The 23,205-nt window shown below is 42.1% G+C and overlaps 1 protein-coding gene across 1 annotated transcript in view; it reads left to right on the top strand.

Annotated features, from left to right (window-relative positions):
* The window catches only part of kcnj10a (potassium inwardly rectifying channel subfamily J member 10a), a 38,641-nt gene extending 16,957 nt beyond the window's left edge, over positions 1-21,684 (top strand). Inside the window, exons 5-6 of the mRNA XM_042070924.1 lie at positions 2,992-3,169; positions 18,480-21,684. Coding sequence (XP_041926858.1) covers positions 2,992-3,169; positions 18,480-18,925 — 624 coding nt within the window. The 3' untranslated portion in view covers positions 18,926-21,684. The remainder of the gene's footprint in view (positions 1-2,991; positions 3,170-18,479) is intronic.
* The last annotated feature ends 1,521 nt before the right edge of the window (positions 21,685-23,205 follow it).

The raw sequence follows: 23,205 nt of genomic DNA, 5'->3' as shown, positions 1-23,205 counted from the left end.
TGGGACCTGAGAGGACGAGAAGGTGTGTACTGCTGAAGCATGTCTGACAAGTATTTAGGTCCTGCTCCATTTACTGATTTATAAACAAGCAATAGTGCTTTAAAGTCAATTCTGTGACTTACTGGAAGCCAGTGCAAGGACTTAAGAATTGGAGTAATGTGGTCAGTTCTTTTAGTTTTTGTTAGAGTCCTAGCTGCTGCATTTTGTATCACCTGAAGCTGTTTAATAGTCTTTTTAGGAAGGCCTGTGAACAGTCCATTGCAGTAATCAACCCTGCTGGAGATAAATGCATGAATGAGTTTTTCTAAGTCATGTTTTGACATCAGCCCTCTGAGTTTGACAATATTTTTGAGGTGGTAAAAAGCTGATTTAGTTATCGCTTTCATGTGGCTGTTGAAATTTAGATCACTGTCAATTAATACACCAAGGTTTTTAACAGTATCCTTTGCCTTCAACCCTTTTGTGTCAAGGAGAGTGGCAACCCTAAGTCTTTCCTCATTTTTACCAAATATAATTACTTCAGTTTTTTCTTTGTTCAGCTGAAGAAAATTTTGAGACATCCAGGTGTTGATTTGTTCTATACACTGACACATAGATTCAAGAGGACCATAGTTGTTTGGTGATAGAGCTAAGTAAATTTGTGTGTCATCTGCATAGCTATGATATGAAATCAAATTATTTTGAATGATTTGTCCAAGTGGGAGCATATAGAGGTCGAATAATAGTGGCCCCAAGATCGACCCCTGGGGAACACCACAGGTCAAGGACGTTGGTGTTGAGGTACAGTTTCCGATGGCAACAAAGAAGCTCCTTTCTTGTAGATATGATTTTAGCCAGCTGATAACTATGCCTGTAAATCCAACCCAGTGTTCTAGTCTGTGTAGTAAAATATTGTGATCAACAGTGTCAAATGCTGCACTAAGGTCCAGTAGCACTAGGACTGATGTTTTACCTGAATCTGTGTTGAGGCGTATGTCATTGGAAACTTTAATGAGAGCTGTTTCAGTGCTGTGATTTGCCCGAAAACCAGACTGAAAGTAATCAAAATACCCATTTGATGTTAGGAAGGTGGTTAATTGATTAAAGACTACTTTTTCAATAATTTTGCCAATAAAAGGTAGATTGGATATGGGCCTGTAATTGTTTAGCATGGAGGCATCCAGGTTATTCTTCTTGAGAAGTGGCTTTACAACAGCTGTTTTCAGTGACTTAGGAAAAGTGCCAGACAGCAATGATACATTTACAATTTGAAGGACATCCGCCGCTATGAGGTGAAAAACAGTTTTGAAGAAATTGGTAGGCAGAGTGTCTAAGACACATGTGGAAGGGCTGAGATTCTGTACCGTTTTTTCAAGTGTTTCGTAGTCTATCAAGCTGAACTCTGACATCAAGTTTAGTTTCCCTCTGTTTGTTGCTGGAAGTTCAGGTTGTTGAATTTGTAATTGAGCAGATATGTTGAGTCTGATTTTGTCAATTTTACCTTTAAAAAAAGATGAAAACTCATTGCATTTATTAGTTGAGAGAAGTTCAGGCGCTAATTGTGAGGGGGGATTTGTTAACTTATCAACAGTTGAAAATAGAATACGAGTGTTATTTGAACTTCTATTGATAATGTTAGAAAAGAAAGACTGTCTTGCTTTGCATATTTCAGAGTTATATGTGCGGAGCATCTCTTTATGGATTTCATAGTGGATCTGAAGTTTGTATTTACGCCATTTTCTTTCAGTCTTCCTACACTCTCTTTTTAGAAGTTTAACTGCTGGATTTTGCCTCCATGGTGCTTTCTGTTTGTCCTTAACTTTCTTGAATTGTAATGGAGCAATGTCATCCATAATGTTTGCCATTTTTGCATTAAAGTGATCAAATAAGTCTTCAGAGTCTGACAGTTGACTTGACTTTAGTGAAAGTGCTTGCTCAAAGAGAGCACTTGTCTGATCATTTATGATTCTCCTTTTTACCATCATAGCTGTGTTTTGAGTGTGTGGGGACATAGACACATCAAAGAACACGCAAAAATGATCAGATAAGGCCAGGTCTTTAACAGCTGTAGAGACATCGAGACCCTTTGTGATAACAAGGTCGAGGGTATGGCCGAGAGAGTGTGTTGGCCCCTGTACATGCTGTGTTAGGGAGAAAGTATCGATTAGTGCAATGAATTCCTTGGCATAATTGTTTTCAGGATTATCCACATGCAAGTTTAGATCCCCTGATATAATAAGACAGTCATACTCTATGCAAACAACTGATAGCTGTTGTTGTCATGTTGTCATGTAATTGTTTATTGGTGCCACAAACCATCAAGTAGATGATCATCCACAACACCTCAATCCTGTGCAATAAGCTTAACCTTTTGCAGACTGCATGCTCTGATTTTAGTACCCCAGTACTGATGACATTCAGTCTGCAAAGGGGTTAAAGTATTGTTTGTGCTGGAAGTGGGAACAAATGTACACAACCTTAGTTGTGCAGTGACGTTGTGAATATTAACATCCTTTTTACTAATAGTCCAGTTGCTACAGCTTTAATAAGGGGTCCAAGAATCTTCACTTTATAAGGTGAAGATCAAATCCATCCTGCTGGGGAGTGAGGACAATTCTAAGGGCCCAGCACTGACAGGGGGCCCCCCAGAGAGTCCCCTCCCCAATAATACTATATATTATTGGGGGGCCCACAATCACTGTCCGTTATAGGGCTCAAATTCTCCAGCAGCGACCCTGCAGACACATAATGCAATAAGCATTGAGTGCCCAACTTTGTGACACCGCCAAGGGGGCAGATCAATGCTAATTGAGAAAGTAGTCGATTTTGCATTGCACCCAAGAAGAAATATGCCTAATCTCTAAAATGTCGGAAAAAAATATGTACATTGCATCCCATAATGATTTACTGTGAACATGACATACACTTTATTCCCACATAATTGCTGATATGCAAGTAAATTACCAAAAGTTTGGCCAACTGTTCTCGTTTTTTAAACTCCTGGGACTCCAGGTGACTGGCAAGCTGCTCCAGACCTCCCTGACCAAGGAGGGGGAGACGGTGCGTCTGGACCAGAGGAACGTGGCTTTCAAGGTGGACACGTCCAGCGACAGCCCCTTCCTCATCCTCCCTCTCACCTTCTACCACATCATCGATGACAGCAGCCCACTCAGGGCCTGGGCTGCCAAAGGTATGCAGAGCACAGGTGCATCCTGGGTTGAGAGCTTGAGAGTCAGGTTAGTGTCGTGAATGGTTGTTGGGGATGGGGGTGGGGGGGTGTAGATCAATTCATTCGATTAAGGAGGATGAGAATGAAATGAGAAAAAATGATAAGGTACACATTCGATACGTGTGCATAACCCAGATGCACAACAAGATGAATACAAAAAGTTAAAATATAAACACAAAAAAGTGTTTGCGGACTCTTTTTCATCTTTTTTCATCACATCTTTTTAGAGGGTGAGGTAGTCAAGATCCCAGTTAGGAACTGAAGACTGCAAAAACTGCTAGTACCACTTGTGGAACATGATCAGTCTATTTTGGAGAGGTCCTGTACATGGACCAGTAACAATCATTTAGCCCATAATTTTTTTTTTGCCACATTCAGCAATCATCTCCTCACGACCACTAGCTGCCCATTCCGGGATTACACTGTAAAAAAGCCCAGTCTTTGTAGGCAGCCCAGGCTCCGAAAACTGGAAACAAACAAAGTGGGCCTGTCCCCCAAACAAAACTAAAACCCTGCCTGGAATTTCTCTGGCAATACTGAAGGTAGGCATAGGCTACCTCTCTGGCGTGTTTCGTTTGGTCCTTGGTTAAAATATAGTGTATGTTTTTTGCACAAAAGCATTTACTAATAAATTTAAACATAAAAATAAATAAAACAAACGCAACAAACTTCCTGCGAAATCCCTGACTGCACCTTTAAGTTACATGCAAAAATAGTGGAGGGAAGCTTTTTTAGGTCACTCCAGAAAAGGCACAGCATGGTTTATTTTGCCCCACACTGGAATGCTCTCCAATGCATATAGTCAAATTAAGCAACAGTCAATCCTGGAGCACAAAATTCAGTAACGCAGTAACAGTCATTTTTACTTTTGAGAAAGCTGCCAACTGGCTGTTCACTAATTTCTCACTTAAAAAGGTGAACAGAACACAACAGTTTAGCCTCTTGAGTTAGTGACATTGGCTACATTAAAACCATTTCCATTAACTATGCTAAATTGTGTTATATATATATAAGTATATATACTTTTTTGATCCCGTGAGGGAAATTTGGTCTCTGCATTTAACCCAATCGGTGAATTAGTGAAACACAAACAGCACACAGTGAACACACAGTGAGGTGAAGCACACACTAATCCCGGCGCAGTGAGCTGCCTGCTTCAACGGCGGCGCTCGGGGAGCAGTGAGGGGTTAGGTGCCTTGCTCAAGGGCACTTCAGCCGTGGCCCACTGGTCGGGGCTCGAACCGGCAACCCTCCGGTTACAAGTCCAGAGTGCTAACCAGTGTTGCCACTGTTGAAATTGTGTCACCACAAGATTCCATAGTGGAGTGTTTGTCACGTTCACCTCACACACAAAAGGTCCCCAGTTTGTAACAGGATGGAAACAATCTCTTAATTCCTGGCTTGCCCAGAGCCGTTTATTGGGCGCTCCGAATGTCTATCAAATGCGTCTGTATATAGCTCATAACGGCTTCGGTGTGTCGTCATCGTCTTGCTGCCCTCCCTCCGTTCAGTGATTGGTTCCTTCGTTGACGTGAAAACGAAGTCCATAGAATCCAGGCTGCCTAGCAGCATGAATAAAATTGCACGCGTAAGGCAGCATGGGAAAACCCAGGCTATGAACTACGATGAACTATCTTGCTCTGCATATGTATAATCTTAACTGGTTGCAGCGCCCATGCTATATTCGAGTCCATTTGCCCATGGGGACCTGGCTTCGAGTCCGGCCTGGGTCATAACCCGATCCCACCCCATCTCTCTCTCTCCCACTCGCTTCCTGTCACTGCTGTCCTGTTAAAGGCATAAAAAGGGGATAGCTATTTGAATAAACAGGAAGAAAATAGTGTTGTCTTAAAAGTGTAATACTCAAAACTAACCTTATTTCACCGTAGGTAACTAACTGTAGGCAACAGTGTCTTGAGAAAGGAGGGTTGAGGTGTGGTCTGAGTTCAGCTGACATAAGTACATGTCATAGATTATCATTTCTTAGGGCAGGCCACTAAAGGGGGTATTAACAGTTCATTATTGACTTCAGTAATAACCACTAGAGATTAATGTGTACAGTTGTTGGCTCAATTATTTAAGGAAATATATGGATAGGCTACTAAGGGACATGGATCAGGAAGGGGACCCACAAACACTGCTGATGTTTAGGGCACAGAGTTTTATACTTAAAGCAGTACTGTCATGCCTTTTCTCTTCCTCCTGTTATTTATGATGAAGGAATATGCCAAAACAATGCAAGCAACAAAGAAAGACAACAAATCCTGCACCCTGCGAAACTCAGAAACACACATGATTCAAACAGTTATAGATGCAAAAGTACAGTATAGCAGCAGAGCAGTGTGCAGGAGAGGCGGGTGCTGCCCCCTTGAGGTTTGGAGGGGCTGGTGATGATGGTCCAGCAGCACAGGGTTGGTTGGAGGTGGAAGTGGCCAGGTGTGGGGTGTTTGGGGTGGGGGGTGGGTGGGTGGCGGTTGAGGGACAGAGGGGAGAGGGTAATCTAATTGGGAAGGGGTCAGAGTGCATGAGGTCTAAGTTGTGATGGAAAGAGAGGCTTGTTGTCTGAGAGGTTACGTGTTTTTGAAAGAGGAGGAGGCACAGGCTGGGGGTGTCGTGTTTACTGGAACGTAGGGGGCTTATCTGTCTGGTGATGCAGGGGGGGGGGGGGGGGGGGGGGTAGTGAGAGGGGATGAGGAAGGGGTTTCAGGGGGGGGGGGGGGGGACTGAGTGAGGAGTAGGTGCTGGCACAAACAGATAGATTTTTTTCTCTTTTTTTTTAATCCCTCTCTAGTTCTCTATCACACGCTCAATTTTTGCTCTCATTCATTCTTATTGTTTCTCTCTCACTCTCGCTCTCTCTATCCGCCCATTTTTGTAATCTAATTTTCATCTTTTCCCACTCTCTCTTTCTTCTCCTTCCTCCTCTATCCCACTCTCTCTTTCCTCTTCTCTCTCTCTCCCTTTCTCTCTCTCTCTCTCTCTCTCTCTCTCTCTGGACTGGAATGTGTATGTGTGAGTGCCAGATCAACTCATTAGAACACAAAGCAGTACAGTTCATGGTGCTGACACGTAGACCACAGATCCAGTTACTGGAGAGTTACCCTCGCTCGATCTATGTGTGTGTGTGTACTGTATGTGTACGTGTGTGTGTGTCAATGTGTGAATGTAGTCTGTGTATGTCTCTCTCTGTGTGTGTGTGTGTGTGTGTGTGTGAGAGAGAGAGGGGTATACTGAATTTCAGGGGACTCTTGGTCTGACTAACGACAGACGAAGCCATTAGAGCCTCTGTCTCCTGTTGTCCCACACTTTCACTGCCCCCACCCTCTCTCTCTCTCTCTCTCTCTCTCTCTCTGTCTGTCTATCTTTTGCTCTCTCGCTCCCTCACTCATTCTCTCGCTCACTCCTTCTCTTTTATCATTACCTCTCTCCTTTCCTTCCTTCCTTCCTCCTTTGCTGCCTCTGTTCGTCTGATGTGTTCCCCGGCTCTGTTGTTTTTTTTTTTTACTCTCTGTGATGAAGGCTGTAACCATTGCACGTGTGCTCTGACTGCCATACCAATGAGCCTGGCTTCTTTGTTGATGCAGAGACCCGGGTGGGTGGGTATGGTGGGGTGCCTGACTGCTCTCTTTCCTTTTCCACTTGCTCAATCTCTCTCTGTTTTTCTCTTTATCTCTCTCGGTCTGTCTGTTTGTTTCTGATTTTCCCGGTGTTGACTCGTCTTCTTCTACAGTTTTCGGGCTCCTGCTGAATTGTGGGATAGCGTAGTGAGCTACCCTTGAATACTGTGGAGGTAGTAGGCCATCCGGGTGCTTTTCGCTTACTAGTCGATGACTACTCAGTATTCAGCCCTACTACAATTGTGACGTACTGCGTCTCGCCTACTACAGTATATTGTACGCTAGGATGGGTAATCGGATGCACCCTATGTCTGACTGTTTGCCAGTCTATCTGTTTTTCTGTCTTATCAATTACTCCTCTCTTCCTCATTCTGTTTCTCCCTTGCTCTGTCTGTTTCTCTCCCTTGCTCTTTGCAAAACATTAGGCTTCTACAGGACTCCAGTTACAGCAGCTAACATGCAATACCTAACTCTGTGAAATGAGTAGTTACAGCTATCAGTTTAAGACGAGAAACATCTTATTTTTTGGGACTTTCCAGCTCCAAAAAAGAGGCCAAATCTTTGTGTCACATGCAAGTGATCTTACCCAACAACCTGGCCCATGTATCATCATAACACATCATATCAGGACCATCATACTGATACTTGTGGGATGTCTTCATGAGCATTTCACTGGGGTTGTTACAGTAATTCAGCACTTAATTATCTAACTAGTTCTCCTGGTAACACCTAACGTGAACCCTTCATCAAGAGGGCATTATACAGGCACACTATATAATGTACCACTGCAATGTCCTGACAAAAAAGTGAACAATGACGCATGTGTTAAATTACTTTATTTGAAACACTGCAGCTCAGTGTCTAAAAAAGTTGTGCCCAAACTACCATCATTTATACCACAGGGTTATGGTGTTGAGGTAGTTAGCAGTAGCAGTAGTAGTAGTCAGTGTAGGTAATGTGGTGTGTGTGTGTGTGTGTGTGTGTGCGCGCGCAGTGGTGTACTCTACGTGATACGCAGGACTATGCTGTATACCCACTTAAAAAGCACCATCTCAGTATACCCACAGAATACATATTAACATTTGGGGTTGATCACAGTATACCTACTACAGCTAACTAGACTACACCACTGTGTGTATGTGTGTGTGTGTGTGTGTGTGTGTGTGACTGTGTGTCTGTGTCTGTGTGTCTGTGACTAATCATCTCACGTACCACATAAGAGATAGATGGCAGGTGTACTGTGTCTGGTATCAGTTCCACCATATGATGAAATCAGCGACCGCCCACCCACATCTCCCGTGGCCCACCCACACCCCCCATGTGAGACCCTAGACCACTGCCGATCACAGACCCCTTTCACTAAACAATTTTGGTCCACCATTTCCTGTTACATTCATCTGCAGTGAAACAGACAGATAGACAGAAATTGTCATTTGTAAACAATGGAAAGCAAGACAATCCCTGGTAGGTATACACTACTATGTCTTCTTGATTAGTGATAAATTATGTTTCCATTTAGTTAATGGCTTTCCCATAAGGAAAGATGCAGCATTTAAAAAAGCCATACAGTATACAATTCTGCTAAATTCCTTCACATTATAAGAAAAGCGTGTACAGCAAAATGTTTTTCTTTTCAATATGAAAAATGTAGACAGTATGCTGTGAAAATATGCCAAAATGTACATTTAGACAATTTTAGCACTCATATGGGGGAACCGATACCAGACATATCCATCTGCAAAAAGTCAGGGACACACCACCACCGTACACCTGTCATCTGTCTCTCTCAAGTGGTATGTGAGATGATTCTATATCCCCATGTATCTGAAAACACCAACTTGCGAGTGTCACAGATGTGAAAACTAAAAAGGAAAAGGCCATTGGTTTTGTTTTTAATTAAATGGTGCAACTGATGAGCAAATGTAGTTTAATACTGTGTTGTTAGAGAGCTCTAGTTTTGCTGTGGAGTTAGTTGCAGTTGCAAGATTGACTCAGCAAAGGACTTGGAATTAAATGCTGGATGAAATGAGCAGTGGAGATTAGAAGATATCTTTTTAGTGTAGTGGTCGTCGTCTTTGAGTCCCTTTATCACCCAGAGGTCTTGAATGATTGCTCAATCTCCCAGTGCCACTCCTTGCTCTATGGACCTGTCGGTGATTTCCACACGGTAATTCCATGGCAATTCTTAAGCAGAATCACCTTGGCATCACGCAGCATATAAGACTCACAAAGGTGTGGGACAGTATGCAAGGACTCCAGACCAGATGGCTTGGCTACTCTCACTGTCGCTTGCCATTTGGCAAGGTTGCAGACAGATTCCTTTCCTAACTGTGATAAAACTTCCACGTAAACCAATATTAGGTGAACACTTGATATGCTAGATATGTAAACAGTTGTTCTGTCTGTAGTTGTGTGATTTCTTAACTCCTCGATGATTAAGCTCATTTAAAACAATTCATGTATTTTCACATGTTTGTTGTTGGTGTTTATTGTTTATGTCAGTCTGCCCATGTTGATGTAGCCTGTTATGACACCAGTAAAACCTGTTTGACTTGTCCAGAGAGAGAGAAGCATGTTTTCTTGTGGCTTGTGATCTATTTGTGAATATGAAAGCGATTGTGTGACATGACATAGGTATTGAGAGTACTCGGTATATTCCTGCAAGGCATGAAATGAAACGACTGTGTGCACCTTGTGCTCGAAGAAAACCCCCATAGACATTATTTCCAGACACAGACACCCCGGGGGGGCTGATGGCTCCCCTGGCTGCATCCCTAAATAACCTCCTGGGGTCATTCTGTGTCAATGAATGCCTCCTGATCACATTGGGGAATTGGAAAATTAGGGGGAGTTAGATAAATATACATAAAGAGATATAAAGTAGATGTATACACACACGTAATATATTGAAGGCCTTTTTAGCATTGTCTATTGATTGGGCATTGTAACGGCAATATCGATAAAACTACTTGAGCCGGATGCTGAAAAATGAAAACGTGCCACATCTCGTTCATAATGGGCCGGCTATCCGGAGGTTTCGCGTGTTCCCCTTACTGTATCTGCTTTACTGCGTTTCAGTGACCGCTCATCTGACTCTATTTGATCTGTGTAGTAGCTCAGAACAGGACTCTACTGTCACCGTTTGCAGGGGGTATTATGAATGTGTCCACTTCATTGCTGAGATGGGCAGTCTGAGATGGACGGTCTGAGAGACCTCAGAGGGCTCTTTCTGTGATCACCCGACCTTGGCCTCAGTGCTCCAGTGCTCTCATGCCAAAGAGCTCCAGCCAGATATGACGAGGTGGCATTCATCATTCGAATGGAGGTTAAGTGGACCCTACAGTAGTGTGTCTGTTTGTGTAATAGTGTGTGTGTGTGTGTGTGTGTGTGTGTGTGTGTGTGTGTGTGTGTTTGTGTGTGAGTGTGTGTGTCTGTGTGTGTGTGAGAGAGAGAGAGAGAGAGAGAGAGAGAGAGAGAGAGAGAGTGGGGGGACTAGGAACTAGGACCTAAGCCTAGGATGTTTGCCTTCTTTGCTTATAGGTGTTATTAGGTGTAAGTAAAATTGGATTTGAATACTGCACCAAAACGTCCCACATGCAAGCTGGATTGCCAAACAGGGGGAAAGTAACAACACTCCTATTTCCCAAGCACATCTGTGAAAATACCCTAGCAAAATATAAAACGTGAAAATATCTAATAAAATATGTCTACAGCTAGTGCCAACTAAACCACACTTTGCAAGGGAGCTCACAGTAGCAACAGGAACAAAAAACTGAACAGGAAACGACATAGTTCTGTGGTTCATTTGTGGGCAGAAGGAAGGCCTGAACCGTTTGCAACATTTCTGCAACCTGACTCGACCTGTATGCTATTATTGCTCTGCAAAGTTAAAGCTAAATTTAGCAGTTTGATCATATTTTCACATATAGCCTACTGTGCAGTGCTGTTTTAGGTGTTTGAAACAATGCTGAAAATATTTAGCCACATCACTGCAAAAATATTGATAATAATAATAATAATAATAATAATTCTAATAATAGCAACTGAAGATAAATATCTAACACGGTTGAACCTACAGCAGTAGCCTACAGCAAATGTCTGCCAAGTAAGATTGGTTCTTTAACTAACATTAGCATTTCATATGTAAGTTGCTGGAGCTAAAACTCAAAAGTTGTTTGTGAGTTATGATGTGAAGTAATATTAGGAAGCCTCAATGTAACCTCCTCCAGTCTCCTGCACACTCAGCTGTAAGCAGGAAACAAGACAGCCTTGTCTCGGCCTTGCACGCATTGGCCTCTGTTACAGGCAGCCCTCAGGCTTGTCTGCCTTTAATGGACCAGGTGGAACTCTCCCAAAGGTGCCGGACTGCCCTACCTGGCACTCAGCAATGGACCAGGCCAAACACGGCCAAGCCTCTAAACTTTTGCCCAGACTCCTCACACAAATCCAACAGAGCCATGTCCCTAAACTTGTGCCCAGAGTCCTCACACAGATGCGACATGGCCAAGTCTCTAAACTTGTACGAGTCCAGCTATGGTGGGGGTGCAGAGATGTGCAGCTGCCTCTTTAACCCCCTGTTTCTCCTTTTTCTCCTGTTTCTCCTTTTTCTCCTGTTTCTCCTTTTTTCTCCTTTGTTCTGTCTTTTCTTCTGTTTTCCTCTTCTCCTTCTCCCCTGGAATATCTGAATGAATAAAGTGTATATGTTGGCTAGTTGAAAAACAACTCAATATACTGTAGTTTAGTGTTGTCAATCTTGCAAGGCAGATAACACATGTATTATTATGTAGATGTGTATTGAAATGTATTGCTTGAAAGATGAGAGAAACGGGTTCAAGATATTGCCATGCTCCTCTACATCCATGTAGTAAATTCAACAAACATATTTTTTCAGAATTATTATTCTGATGCACTTTGACTTAAATTTGAGAGGATAAATTCATCATGCTTCTTTGAAACCTGTCTTCTCGTCCTCCTCTCCCTCCCTCTCTCTCTCTCTCTCTTCCTCCCTCTCTTGCTCTCTTCTCTTTTCTTTTTCTTCCCATTTCTTCATCCCTCCTTCCTCTCTTTCCCCCTTCAAGATTCCTGTCTCAGTGTCAGGGCCAGATTAAGTGAGTTTAATTGACTTGCTCAGATTATATGGTTTTGTGTTCTACTTGATAGGGGGGTCTAATGATACTTAATCCGCAACAACATGCCAACTAGCCTCTGGTTTTATAGTTATTATAACCCATTGTGTATTCAATAAAGAGAAAAAAAGAACAAAGAATGTGTTTCAGCACATATCAGTTTATGTTATTCTAATGTTGATGGAAATACTTGCAGTACGATTTATAGTGCTAGTATTACTAATGGTATAGATTTTGTGTGTGTGTGTGTGTGTGTGTGTGTGTGTGTGTGTTAGTGTGTGAAGCTCAGAAGCCTAGTTACCGATGTCCAAGTGTGTGACATTGAAAAGGAGGCTGCCTCCGTGCCTAAGTCCCCATTGAAAGCTACATTGTGCTTGTGAAAGGACATGAGGCAAGAGGATCCGGGGTGCTGGAGATGCCGAAAGATGTCTCAGTATAGCACAGTTCAAATCACTGAACTAGATCAGGAGCATGATAATGCAAGGAGACAGTGTGTGTGTGTGTGTGTGTGTGTGTGTGTGTGTGTGTGTGTGTGTGTGTGTGTGTGTGTGTTCTGTGTGTGTGTGTGTGTTCAGTGTGTGTGTGTGTTCAGTGTGTGTGTGTGTGTGTGTGTGTGTGTGTGTGTGTGTGTGTATGGTGTGTGTGTGTATGGTGTGTGTGTGTGTGTGTGTGTGTGTGTTCAGTGTGTGTGTGAGAGAGAGAGAGGCAGGGAAAGAAAAGGGACATGCAGAGAAGAATTCATTCAACCAAGACTCGTCGCAGTATATCACCATTCAAATTACTACAGACATGTGTGTGAGTGTGTGTGTGTGTGTGCGCGCGCGCGCGTGTGCGTATGCGCTTGCGTGCGTGTGCGCGCGCGCGCGTGTGCGTATGCGCTTGCGTGCGTGTGTGTGCGTGTGTGTGTGTGTGTGTGTAAGCACGTGTTCATAAATATATGAAAAAAGAAAGGACATAACCAAGAGAACAACCAAAATCTAACTAATCCATTTCCTAGCATCACAAATGCCAAATACAAGCAGAGAGAGAGAGAGAGAGAGAGAGAGAGAGAGAGAGAGAGAGAGAGAGAGAGAGAGAGAGAGAGAGAGAGAGAGAGAGAGAGGAAAATATGGGGAGGGGAAAGATGGGAAGAGACATAGAAAGCGAGAAAGAAACAGGGACATACCGTGTGGGGGAGAGAGAGAGAGTATATAGTAGTTTTTTTGTGTCATAGTAGATATGTGTGAATGAAAATGAGGAACTGAGAGGGCTTTACAAGCAGCAATCAGTTATGAAACACTGTTTGTAACTCCGAGAGAAAAGAAACTGGGTCTAGGTTATGGGAAGGACTGTTTAGACAGATGACAAGTCCGCTCTCCTCTCAGATGAATGTTGATGCAGGTGTGTGTGAATGAGTGTGTACATGAGTGATGAGTGTGTGTGTGTGTGTGTGTGTGTGTGTGTGTGTGTGTGTGTATGTGTGTGTGTTTATGTGTGTATGTGCGATGTGTAAGAGTGTATATGTATTAGACTGTGTATTTACGTGTGTAGGTCCATGTGTGTATGTATTTATGACTGTGTGTGTGTGTGTGTGTGTGTGTGTGTGTGTGTGTGTGTGTGTGTGTGTGTGTGTGAGAGAGAGAGAGAGAGAGAGTGTGTGTGTGTTTACATACACGTGTGTGTGTGTACATATGTGAAACAGCAAGTGGTAGGGCATCGTATACTGAAAAAACTATGTCATTGTTGGAGATATTCAGGAATCAGAGAGTTCCCCATATTTAACGCAATGGTGAGTCAACAGATTCTTTGCTCTGCCACTTCCTCATGATGTCACAGTCCGGAATGACATGAATGCCGGGTAACACAAGTACTCAGTTATAGCTATGGGTCCCAAGACGTGAAGTCCAGCAGAAAGTCAGATACTTATTTGCATATTGAAATACATAATACACAATGGCTCACATGAAGACACAAATATCCATAACAGCCCACTTGAATCCAACCCTAACCAATATCTTATCCTCAAGCTTAGCTCTACAAAATTAGTAGATTTTGCAAAATTGGTGCAAAAGTATTTAATACAACCAGTGTAAGAGATTGAAATAGTATAGAGCACAGTAAAGTGTATACATAGTAAAGTGTATACATAGTAAAATACTATGCTTTATAAAATGGTACAGTATAACCAATAAAGCACATAAGCATAAAGCACAAATGTTTGTGAACTGTTATATGAACTGTTACTGTTATTAAAGCTATAGTTTTGAGCACAGTGGTTATTCAGGGCAGTATCTGGTCATCTCTACCCTCAGCAATTCCCCTTCTTCCTAATTCTGTCTCATATTTCATTTCCAAGTTCATATACTTGTCACTTGATACTTCAGATCCAGGAAAGGTTCGGCAGTTCCCTTGTGTCACCAGTAGAGTTCTGTGTGGATAGTTCCACGTAAATGACTCACAAATCAAGCTGTTTGAATTTATAGAATAATTTTCTATGATTAATACTGCTCATCATGCTTGGGATAGTCCAGGGGCTGACTGCCCTTCCAGTAAATGCTGACTTTTCGTCTTTGTGTACTTGAATGCTCTTTAATAAGCAGTATTAGTGTAACTGGTGTCATAGATTCCCCATTTTCCCCTACCCTCAAATTTAATGTTTTGGTAACACTTTATAATAACTACACACAATTCATCATTTATTAAGCCTTTGTTACTTATTATTAATGGTTTATTCATCATTAGTAATTTCTAATTTATCATCAGTAAAGCATTTGTTCACACAGTTATAAATAGTTTGTTCATAGTAAATAAGCCTATATCTTAAATATGTTTATACATTATTGTTAATACTTAATAAATGATGCAATAGTATGTTTTTGATTAAGTAATATTTCCATTATTTAACAGTTGTTACATACACATGCACTAATGATTAGTTAGGGTGAGGATACATATTTTATAAACCACTTCTTAATACTATAATTAATAATTAACTCAGGAGTTACAAATGGTTAGTGAATGATATTTTGTGAGCTCATCTAAAGTGAGGACGTTTTATGCCTTGCAACACATATAAATATAGTAAATAAAGTTTATACTTGCATTTATTCATTTAGCCGACACTTTCACCCAAAGCGACTTACACACGTCAATGAAATTAAAGGGCAAGGCCACATTGGTGGAGGCTGGGGTTTGAACCCCCAATTTTATGGGTTACTGCATGTTAACCCGGCTCCCTATCCACTACACTACCTCTGCCCAGTGCTATTACAACAGTCAATTCAAAAATATATGCGTGTTTACTATGAACAAACCATTTTTAACTGTGTGTAAACATGATTTACAGATGAGAATTAATGTAGGAATAATGCTTTACAAATGAAGAATACAGCATTTAATAATAGTTTACAGATGTTTAATAACAGTGTTAAGTAGAAGAAAACAGAAACTCTTGCATAGTTGTAGGGCTTTCTATCTGGGCCAAGGTAGTGTAGTGGATAAGGAGCTGGACTAGCATGCAGTAGCCTGAAAAGTTGGGGGTTCAATTCCCGGCTTTCACTGTTATGTCAATGGCCTTCAATTTAATTGACATGTGTACGTCTCTTGTCTGCTAAATGAATGAATGTGAATGTAATCTTTACAACTCATTTGAAAATGTGTTGCAAGGCATAGAAAGTACTCACTTTAGATAAACTCACAAAATATCATTAACTAACCACTTGTAACCCCTGAGTTAATCATGAATTATAGTATTAGGAAGTGGTTTATAAAATATGTATCCTCACCCTAACTAATCATTAGTGCATGTGTATATTGCATAATTGATTAAGTATTAACAATAATTCATAAACATATTTTAGATATAGGCTTATTTACTATGAACAAACCATTTATAACTGTGTCTATACTTTATTTATGAGAATTAACATAGGAACAATGCTTTACAAATGATGAACAAAGCATTTTGTAATAGTTTGCAACTGGTTTATAATAAGAAAATGATTTCATTATAAGTGGTTGTTTCATTACTTATTAAGTATAAATCATGTACTTACAAACATATTTTTTGGATAGGCTTATTTACTATGAACAAACCATGTATAATTGTGTGAACAAATGCTTTACTGATAATGAATTATGTATGAACAAGAAATTACTAATGATGAACAAACCATTAACTAATAAGTAACAAAGGCTTAATAAGTGATGAATTGTGTGTAGTTATTATAAAGTGTTACCAATGTTTTTATTTATTATCTTTTTTATAATTATATAGCACCTCCCCCCCCACACACACACACCACACACCAAGGCCGTAGTCATGATGTCAAACATTGGGAGGGACCAAATCTGTGATGGGGTCTGAGGAACCTCCAAACAGAATTTCAATACATTTCCTACCATGCAAAAGTATAAAATGTACTTTTGACGGACATAGGCATGGCATGGATGGATTATGAACCCCTGGGCACAGATGCCCCCCCCCCCCCCCCCCTCCAGATAGAGGGGTCCTAAGGCATTCTACCACGGAAGATTTGTTAAAAAAAATGACCCTTTAAATGATGACTTCTGTCTATCACCGCATTGTTAACGTTTTTTTCCAACTTGTGTGCCATCGCCACATTTGATTCTTATGTTTTGCCTGCATGGTTGCGCGATTCAGTATTATCTAAATAATATGCAAGATGCAACAACCATTTCTAAGAGGCCTATAAAGAGGGTAATTCTTGGCATTAGTACTAGCATATGAATATGTTGTATTTATGTTGTAAGACATGTAAAATAAATGAATGACACAGACTTGCACAAATTCAGCATTTAAAATAAAACATTTCACTTTCGCTATCATTGCGAGAATAGGTTACAATATGGAAAATGTTTCAAAATTCCCTTTGAGTCTGTGCTACACCTTTCCAACAAGTTTTGTGAGAATTGTACCGGTAGCTTTTGCGATATTGTTGCCAGCCCTACCTCACCGCAGTAGGGTCAGAGAGGGTTAAAGCAAGTAATCAAGGTAGGGTGCAGTAAATGGAAGCTTTTGATAGTGCACACCACTAACAAAAAACTAGGGTGACCAGATGTGCTCTTTTTTCCAGGACATGCCCTCTTTGAGACCTTAAAAATCGTCCAGAATTTTGTTATTCTAGAGCCTCAAACATGTTTACAGCGAATTTGCATTGCGTTTCTCTCTGTCGTTCACAAATTAGTTCAAAATAGCCTTTTGATATGTCCTCTTTTTCACAAACCAAAAAGAGGATACAATCAGGTCACCCTAGAAAAATGGAAAACCACCAGGTCAAACCACTCAGGGCTACTCTGCAGTAGGTCACTAATTTGTGCGTTATTTACGTTTGATTACATTTCAGATGGTGGTGCGTGTTGGTTTCCTGTAGCGTTTTTTTCTTTCTTTATTTTTCTATGTCCGGATATTGGGGGGGACATTTTGGTCATATTTGAATATTGGGGGGGACACGTCCCCCTCAATGTCTATGGTGACTACGGCCCTGCCACACACACACACACACACACACACCACACACCACACACACACACACACACACACACACACACAGAGAGAGAGAGAGAGAGAGAATCAGATAATCATTTAGGAGGGGAGGTAAGACAAAATAACCATGTCATCATACAGTATATTATGAGGATTTATCTTGGTAATATCTGTTATGCTGATCATATTTGTGTCAGCAAGATCATATATCGGAAATTACAGTAACTCCAAGTTCCTCTTTCAGCCACTCAGAGAGTATCGGGCTTTCCAAAGGTTGCTGTCTGTTGTCTGATTCAGCTGTGAACATGTGTCCACTCTGTGGGATGGAGTGGAGTGTGTGTGAGGAGGGGTTGGGATAGGAAAGGGACAGACCCATCCTCTGCACTTCTGGGAATATGCCACCGAGAGGCGCTGTTTGAGGCTGAGACTGTGGCTGAATTAACAGTCACAATGGTTTCACCTGAATGAGGGGAAGTGAGGGGTATACAGTATTTGAATAAAAAGCACATGTGTTTTTCACCACTTCCAGAATTTCTTTCCATTTTTGATGGAATGTTTGATACAATTTTGGGCATTTCCAGTCAGAACTCACCTCTAATCTCTTTCTCATTCTGCTCTTCTCTATCTCTCTCCTCCCTCTTCACTCTCCTCCCTTCTTCTCTCTCCTTCTCTTCCTGCTCTCTCTCCTCCACTTCTGTTCCCTCTCTCTCCCCCACCCTCCTCCTTGTTTGCCTCCCTCATCTCTCTCTCTCCATCTCTTCCTTTCCTTTCCTCCCCTTTTCCATCGCTCTCCTTCTTTTCCTTCTCCACCTCTTCTGTTTCTCTCTCAATCCCTCCTCCATGTTCGCCTCTCTCTCCTCTCTCTCTCTTTCCCTCTCTCTCCCTCTTTCCCTCTCTCCTCTCTCTCTCTCCACCTCTTCTGTTTCTCTCCAAATGCTCCCTACTCTCTCTCAATCCCTCCTCCATGTTCGCCTCTCTCTCTCTTTCCCTCTCTCTCCTCTCTCTCTCTCCTCTCTCTCTCTCTCTCCCTCTCTCTTCTCCAGGCGGCGGCTGGACGGACCCCGAGCTCGCCGACTTCGAGCTGCTGGTGATCCTGAGCGCCACGGTGGAGCCCACGTCGGCCACCTGCCAGGTGCGCACCTCCTACCTGCCCGACGAGATCCTGTGGGGCTACGAGTTCCCGCCCGTCGTCTCCCTCTCGCCCTCGGGCAAGTACGTCGCCGACTTCGCCTTCTTCGACAAGGTGGCCAAGACCAAGGCGCCGCCCGTCTTCAAACAGGCCCCGCCGCCGCCGCCGGCGCCACAGTCCAGCCCTCGGTCGCCGCGCCACAGCAGCACTGGCCTCGGGAGGACGGGGGTGGACGAGGGGGGTGACCCGGAGAAGATGCGCCTGGAGGAGAGCTACCGGGAGGACAGGGAGCGGGGGAGGGAGAGGAGTGGACGAGTGCGAGACAGCAGTCCTCTCAACGTTCGCATCAGCAATGTGTAGAGAGAGAGAGAGAGAGAGAGAAAGAGAGAGAGAGACAGAGAGAGAGAGAGAGAGAAAGAGACTAAGGCCCCATTCAGACCGCAAACGTGGCAGCTGCGTGTCAGCTGCGTGACCTGTCCGTTTTCATTTCGCTGCCCATGTTAACAGGTTAGAGCGTGCACGCTGCCTGCGTGACACGCCACGTCTCAGGCGCAGCTCGAGCCACGCTGAAAACGTGTGTGTGCCAGAAATGTTTTCCACGCGACATACGAGCGTGTCGGAAGCGTTTCCATTCTAAAGAGACAGTGAAGAGATGTTGTAATAGGCAACATGGCTGCAGCAGCCCCGCATCAGAGACGTTTCTGGTATGAATGCACATATAAAACACGACGCAGCAGCCATGGAACAAACACGCAACGCACACGCCACGTCGGCAGTCTGAATAAGCCCTAAGAGGTACACTGTAGCATGAGAGAAACGAGAGTCCAAAGGCGGAAAAAAGAGAAGGTGGTTGGGTGTCTTTCGATGAGATGACTAAAACTGAATATAAAAACATCTACAGTAGTCTCAGGATGAAGGGTGAGAGAGAAAGAGTGATAAATAGTGAAAGAAAAAAAGTGAGAGAAAGAGGGACTTACAGAGTGAATGAAAGAGTGGAAAAAGCGTGGGTGAACTTAGACATAAACAAGAAGCGAATCAAAGGTTACATGTACTTTGTCATTAAAGTTCAGCTGCTTTATATAACACTCACAGGTACACATATGTAGACATATACTGGCACACACACACACAGACACACACACATACAATACACAACCCTTTGCATTTACACATTGACGGGATATGAATGAATCTATGGTCACTCACTGGAAGCTGTGGAGATTGTCACGGAATCTTTGCCAGAGCGAGTTGGCTTCTGAAGGACTCCGATCTTGTAAATGTTTCAGAATTTATCTGTATTTTTGTCTACTCTCACAAGAAATATGTAATTCTGTGGGGACTGAAAATGCCAGTTTGTGGCTTGTCGACTGATCAATTTGGATATGAATATGACAAAAAAAAACAAGAAAAATCAGTTGTTAACCACTGTAGACTGTAGCCGATGACTTTTGCAAAGGTACTCTACGTGTTGTGTACATCTGGCACTGAAATACTGGAGCCTGGTTGTTACTGTAAGCCTCATATCTTGAAGGATCTGTGTCGGAATCTATGTGTTATACTGTATATCTTTATTTGTATCTAACAGTGCCAGTTGAAAGAGTTCTCACCCGTGTGTAGATATAGTTCTTCTACTTCTAGGCTAGGCCTGCTTATAGTGGGAACTGGGTTGACTGGGTGGGATTTTGTTGTATGTTAACAGTACTAAAAGCACTTTAACTCATTGAAGAAAGGGAACTTTAACATGCATTATGTGTGAGGTGGGACTAACCTGCTGTGGCATAGCTGCCTTCTCTCTCCCTTTGTGTGTGATTGTGTGTGCGTGTGTGTGTGTGTGTGTGTGTGTGTGTGTGTGCGTGTGTGTATTGTGTGAATGTGTTTGCTTACTGTAAGAGTGCCTATTTGTTTGTTTGTACACGGATGGTTGTTTGTATGTAGGTATGACCACCCTCCCTCCTGAGTAAAACGGCACAATAAATAAATATAGTACATTCTCACTTTTTATTCTGACTGACTGAGGAACTGTACCACCCTCATAGAAACCAGGGTTCTGCAAAATTCAGAATTTAATTGAGAATAAGTCCAATTCTTGAATTTGAATTGAGGTCAAAAATAGGATCTGGAATTACAATTTGAATGTGAATTAAAGGAAGTAGAATTGCAATTCAATGAGATTCAAAGAAATGCATATGCATGATTTAAGTGTAGTGTTTAACAATGAAGGATTACAGTCCAAATAAAGTAATTCAAACTACATTTATAATGGGTAACAGTAACCAATTACATTTCCAAGGTAAGCTTCCCAACACTGAATGTATGTGAGATTCAACACATTCTTTCTGTTATGTGACTATGTGGAATTTCTTTGAATTGCCATGAATTGAATTCCACTTCCTGTCATTCCAATTCCAATTCCAACTCAAATCCAACTTCCTGTTGGGCGGAGCCAATTCAATTCAAATTCAATTCTTAAATTCTGAATTTTGCGCAAGCCTGATAAAAACATGTGTTAAGGGTATCCCTGGATCAATACAGTAGACTGAGTGCAGACTTGTGTTCCATAAACGCTGTGTCAAATTCAGAAAATGGTTCCTCACTGTCCTACAATCTCTACAACCATCATAGCGTTGACAAGACACGGAATTCAAAAGTCTTGACAAAATATTCCATCAGCCATGTTATGACTGAACTTATGACTAAAGTTAAGTATAATAAAGTAAAATATAGTTCATATTCCCAAATGCCTAACTGCATAACCTCCGTACAGGTACAGGCTGCCACCATTCTTCCTGCCAGTTTACAACTCAAAATCATAATTTTATTTTTTTAACATTTTTTGACAAAAGAAATGTATGTTTGTAATGGTACATGTGATGAATATATGTGAATATGATTTGGCAAAGTGTTAATTTTGTGGGCTTGGTGAACTGGTCTGAGATGAAATGTTTTGCTTCATGTAACAGTATGGTAATATATGAGATGAAATGTTTTGCTTCATGTAAGAGTATGGAATTGTATGTGATGTTATCCCGTAGAGTTCCCTTTAAAAAACAACTGGAATTACATTTTTTTTTTTCTTAACAGCTAATTATATCAAGTGCCTATTTTGGAAATAAACTGTTTGGAGGAAATCATGTTTTTTTTTTTTCACACAGCCAGGCGTGCATGTTCTCTGATGTAGGTGTGCATGAATCTTGCATGCACAAAACACACACACACACACACACACACACACACACACACACACACACACACACACACACACACAGAGAGATAGAGAGGCAGTCAAACACAAAGAGTGAGAAAGACAGAGAGAGAGAGATGCTAAGTCATGCTCTGCAGCTAAACTTACAACATTCACATTTTCATGTAGGAGTACATGCATTAACATTGAAACATTTACCTGGACATGGCCTCCCTACACATACACACCACACACCACACACACACACACACACACACACACATCCTGTTTTCGAGATCAGAACCACATCACACACACACAGTAGGTGTGTGTGTGGAAGCATGTGTTGTGTGATCATGGGGTATGTGAAACTGTGAAAGAGTGGGTGTTTATAAAAAAAAAAGACAGGGGCAGGGGAAAAAATGTTTCAGCAAGCAGAGAGTGTAAGCTTCACTGACAGCATCACTTTTGCTTGTTGCCTTGGGAGCAGGCCTTTGCAGGCATTGTTTGCATTAATTTGATGCCTTGACACTTTTGCAAACCCGCTCAAGCATGTCCTCAGAAAGTACTGTAGATAGGCACTTTGTTATGGCCACGCAATATTGTTTGGGGGTGATGCTTATAGTACAGCGTGATGGTAGCACAGTTATAACACAAAAAAGAATAACACACACACACACACATACACACACACACACACACACACACAGAAGAAACACATGAATCTGAGTCTGCAGTAAGTGAGCATCTTAGCAGCAGAAGTGCAATGATTACAGCACCATAGCAACCATTAGACCATGAGAGTACAGTAAGGGGTAATGTATTGCATACGTAAGGGATAATGTATTGTCCACTGGTCATTATCGGTCCACTGAGAAAGCGAATAGTTCGCCCCACAAATTGAACTTGAAAGTTTCAGGTTTTGCATGCGGGCAACGCATTACTAGCAAACCAACTAGCCTACTCACAAAATGATATGAAAGACGTGAATCAGAAGCACAAAACCTGTTGCCACTGACACCGGTCATCATATTTGCAGCGGTCATTATTCAGATTTAACAGACCTCCAAACGTTGAGAAGGCCCATTCATTTGAATGGGAGTCTCTGCAGCACGCAACACTCTGAAGAGCCGTATAATAAAGTACAATTAGGTCCATTTACACTGCTGGTGACTGCAGGGTCATTTGGGTTGGTGTGGACCTGCAGCATTGTTCAGAAGGGAGAAGCTGGAAGAAGTAGAGTATGTGCAAGGCGCCTCTAAAGTAGGAGTTTCAGTAACCCCTGCAATCTGTGTTAAAGATGATGCCTCAGCCCAATGCGTGCAAAATGCATTGAAGTTGGGGGAAGTTGAAACCTCAGCAGATGGCAGGCCATGATTACCCTCACACCCAAAAATACATGCACCACCACCTGTGTTGACTTGATCTTGTCCAGACGTCACATGATATGATATTCAAA

The sequence above is a fragment of the Alosa sapidissima genome, chromosome 18 (assembly GCF_018492685.1).
Source record: "Alosa sapidissima isolate fAloSap1 chromosome 18, fAloSap1.pri, whole genome shotgun sequence".
NCBI lineage: Eukaryota > Metazoa > Chordata > Actinopteri > Clupeiformes > Clupeidae > Alosa > Alosa sapidissima.
This window is presented reverse-complemented; position numbering and strand designations above follow the sequence as displayed.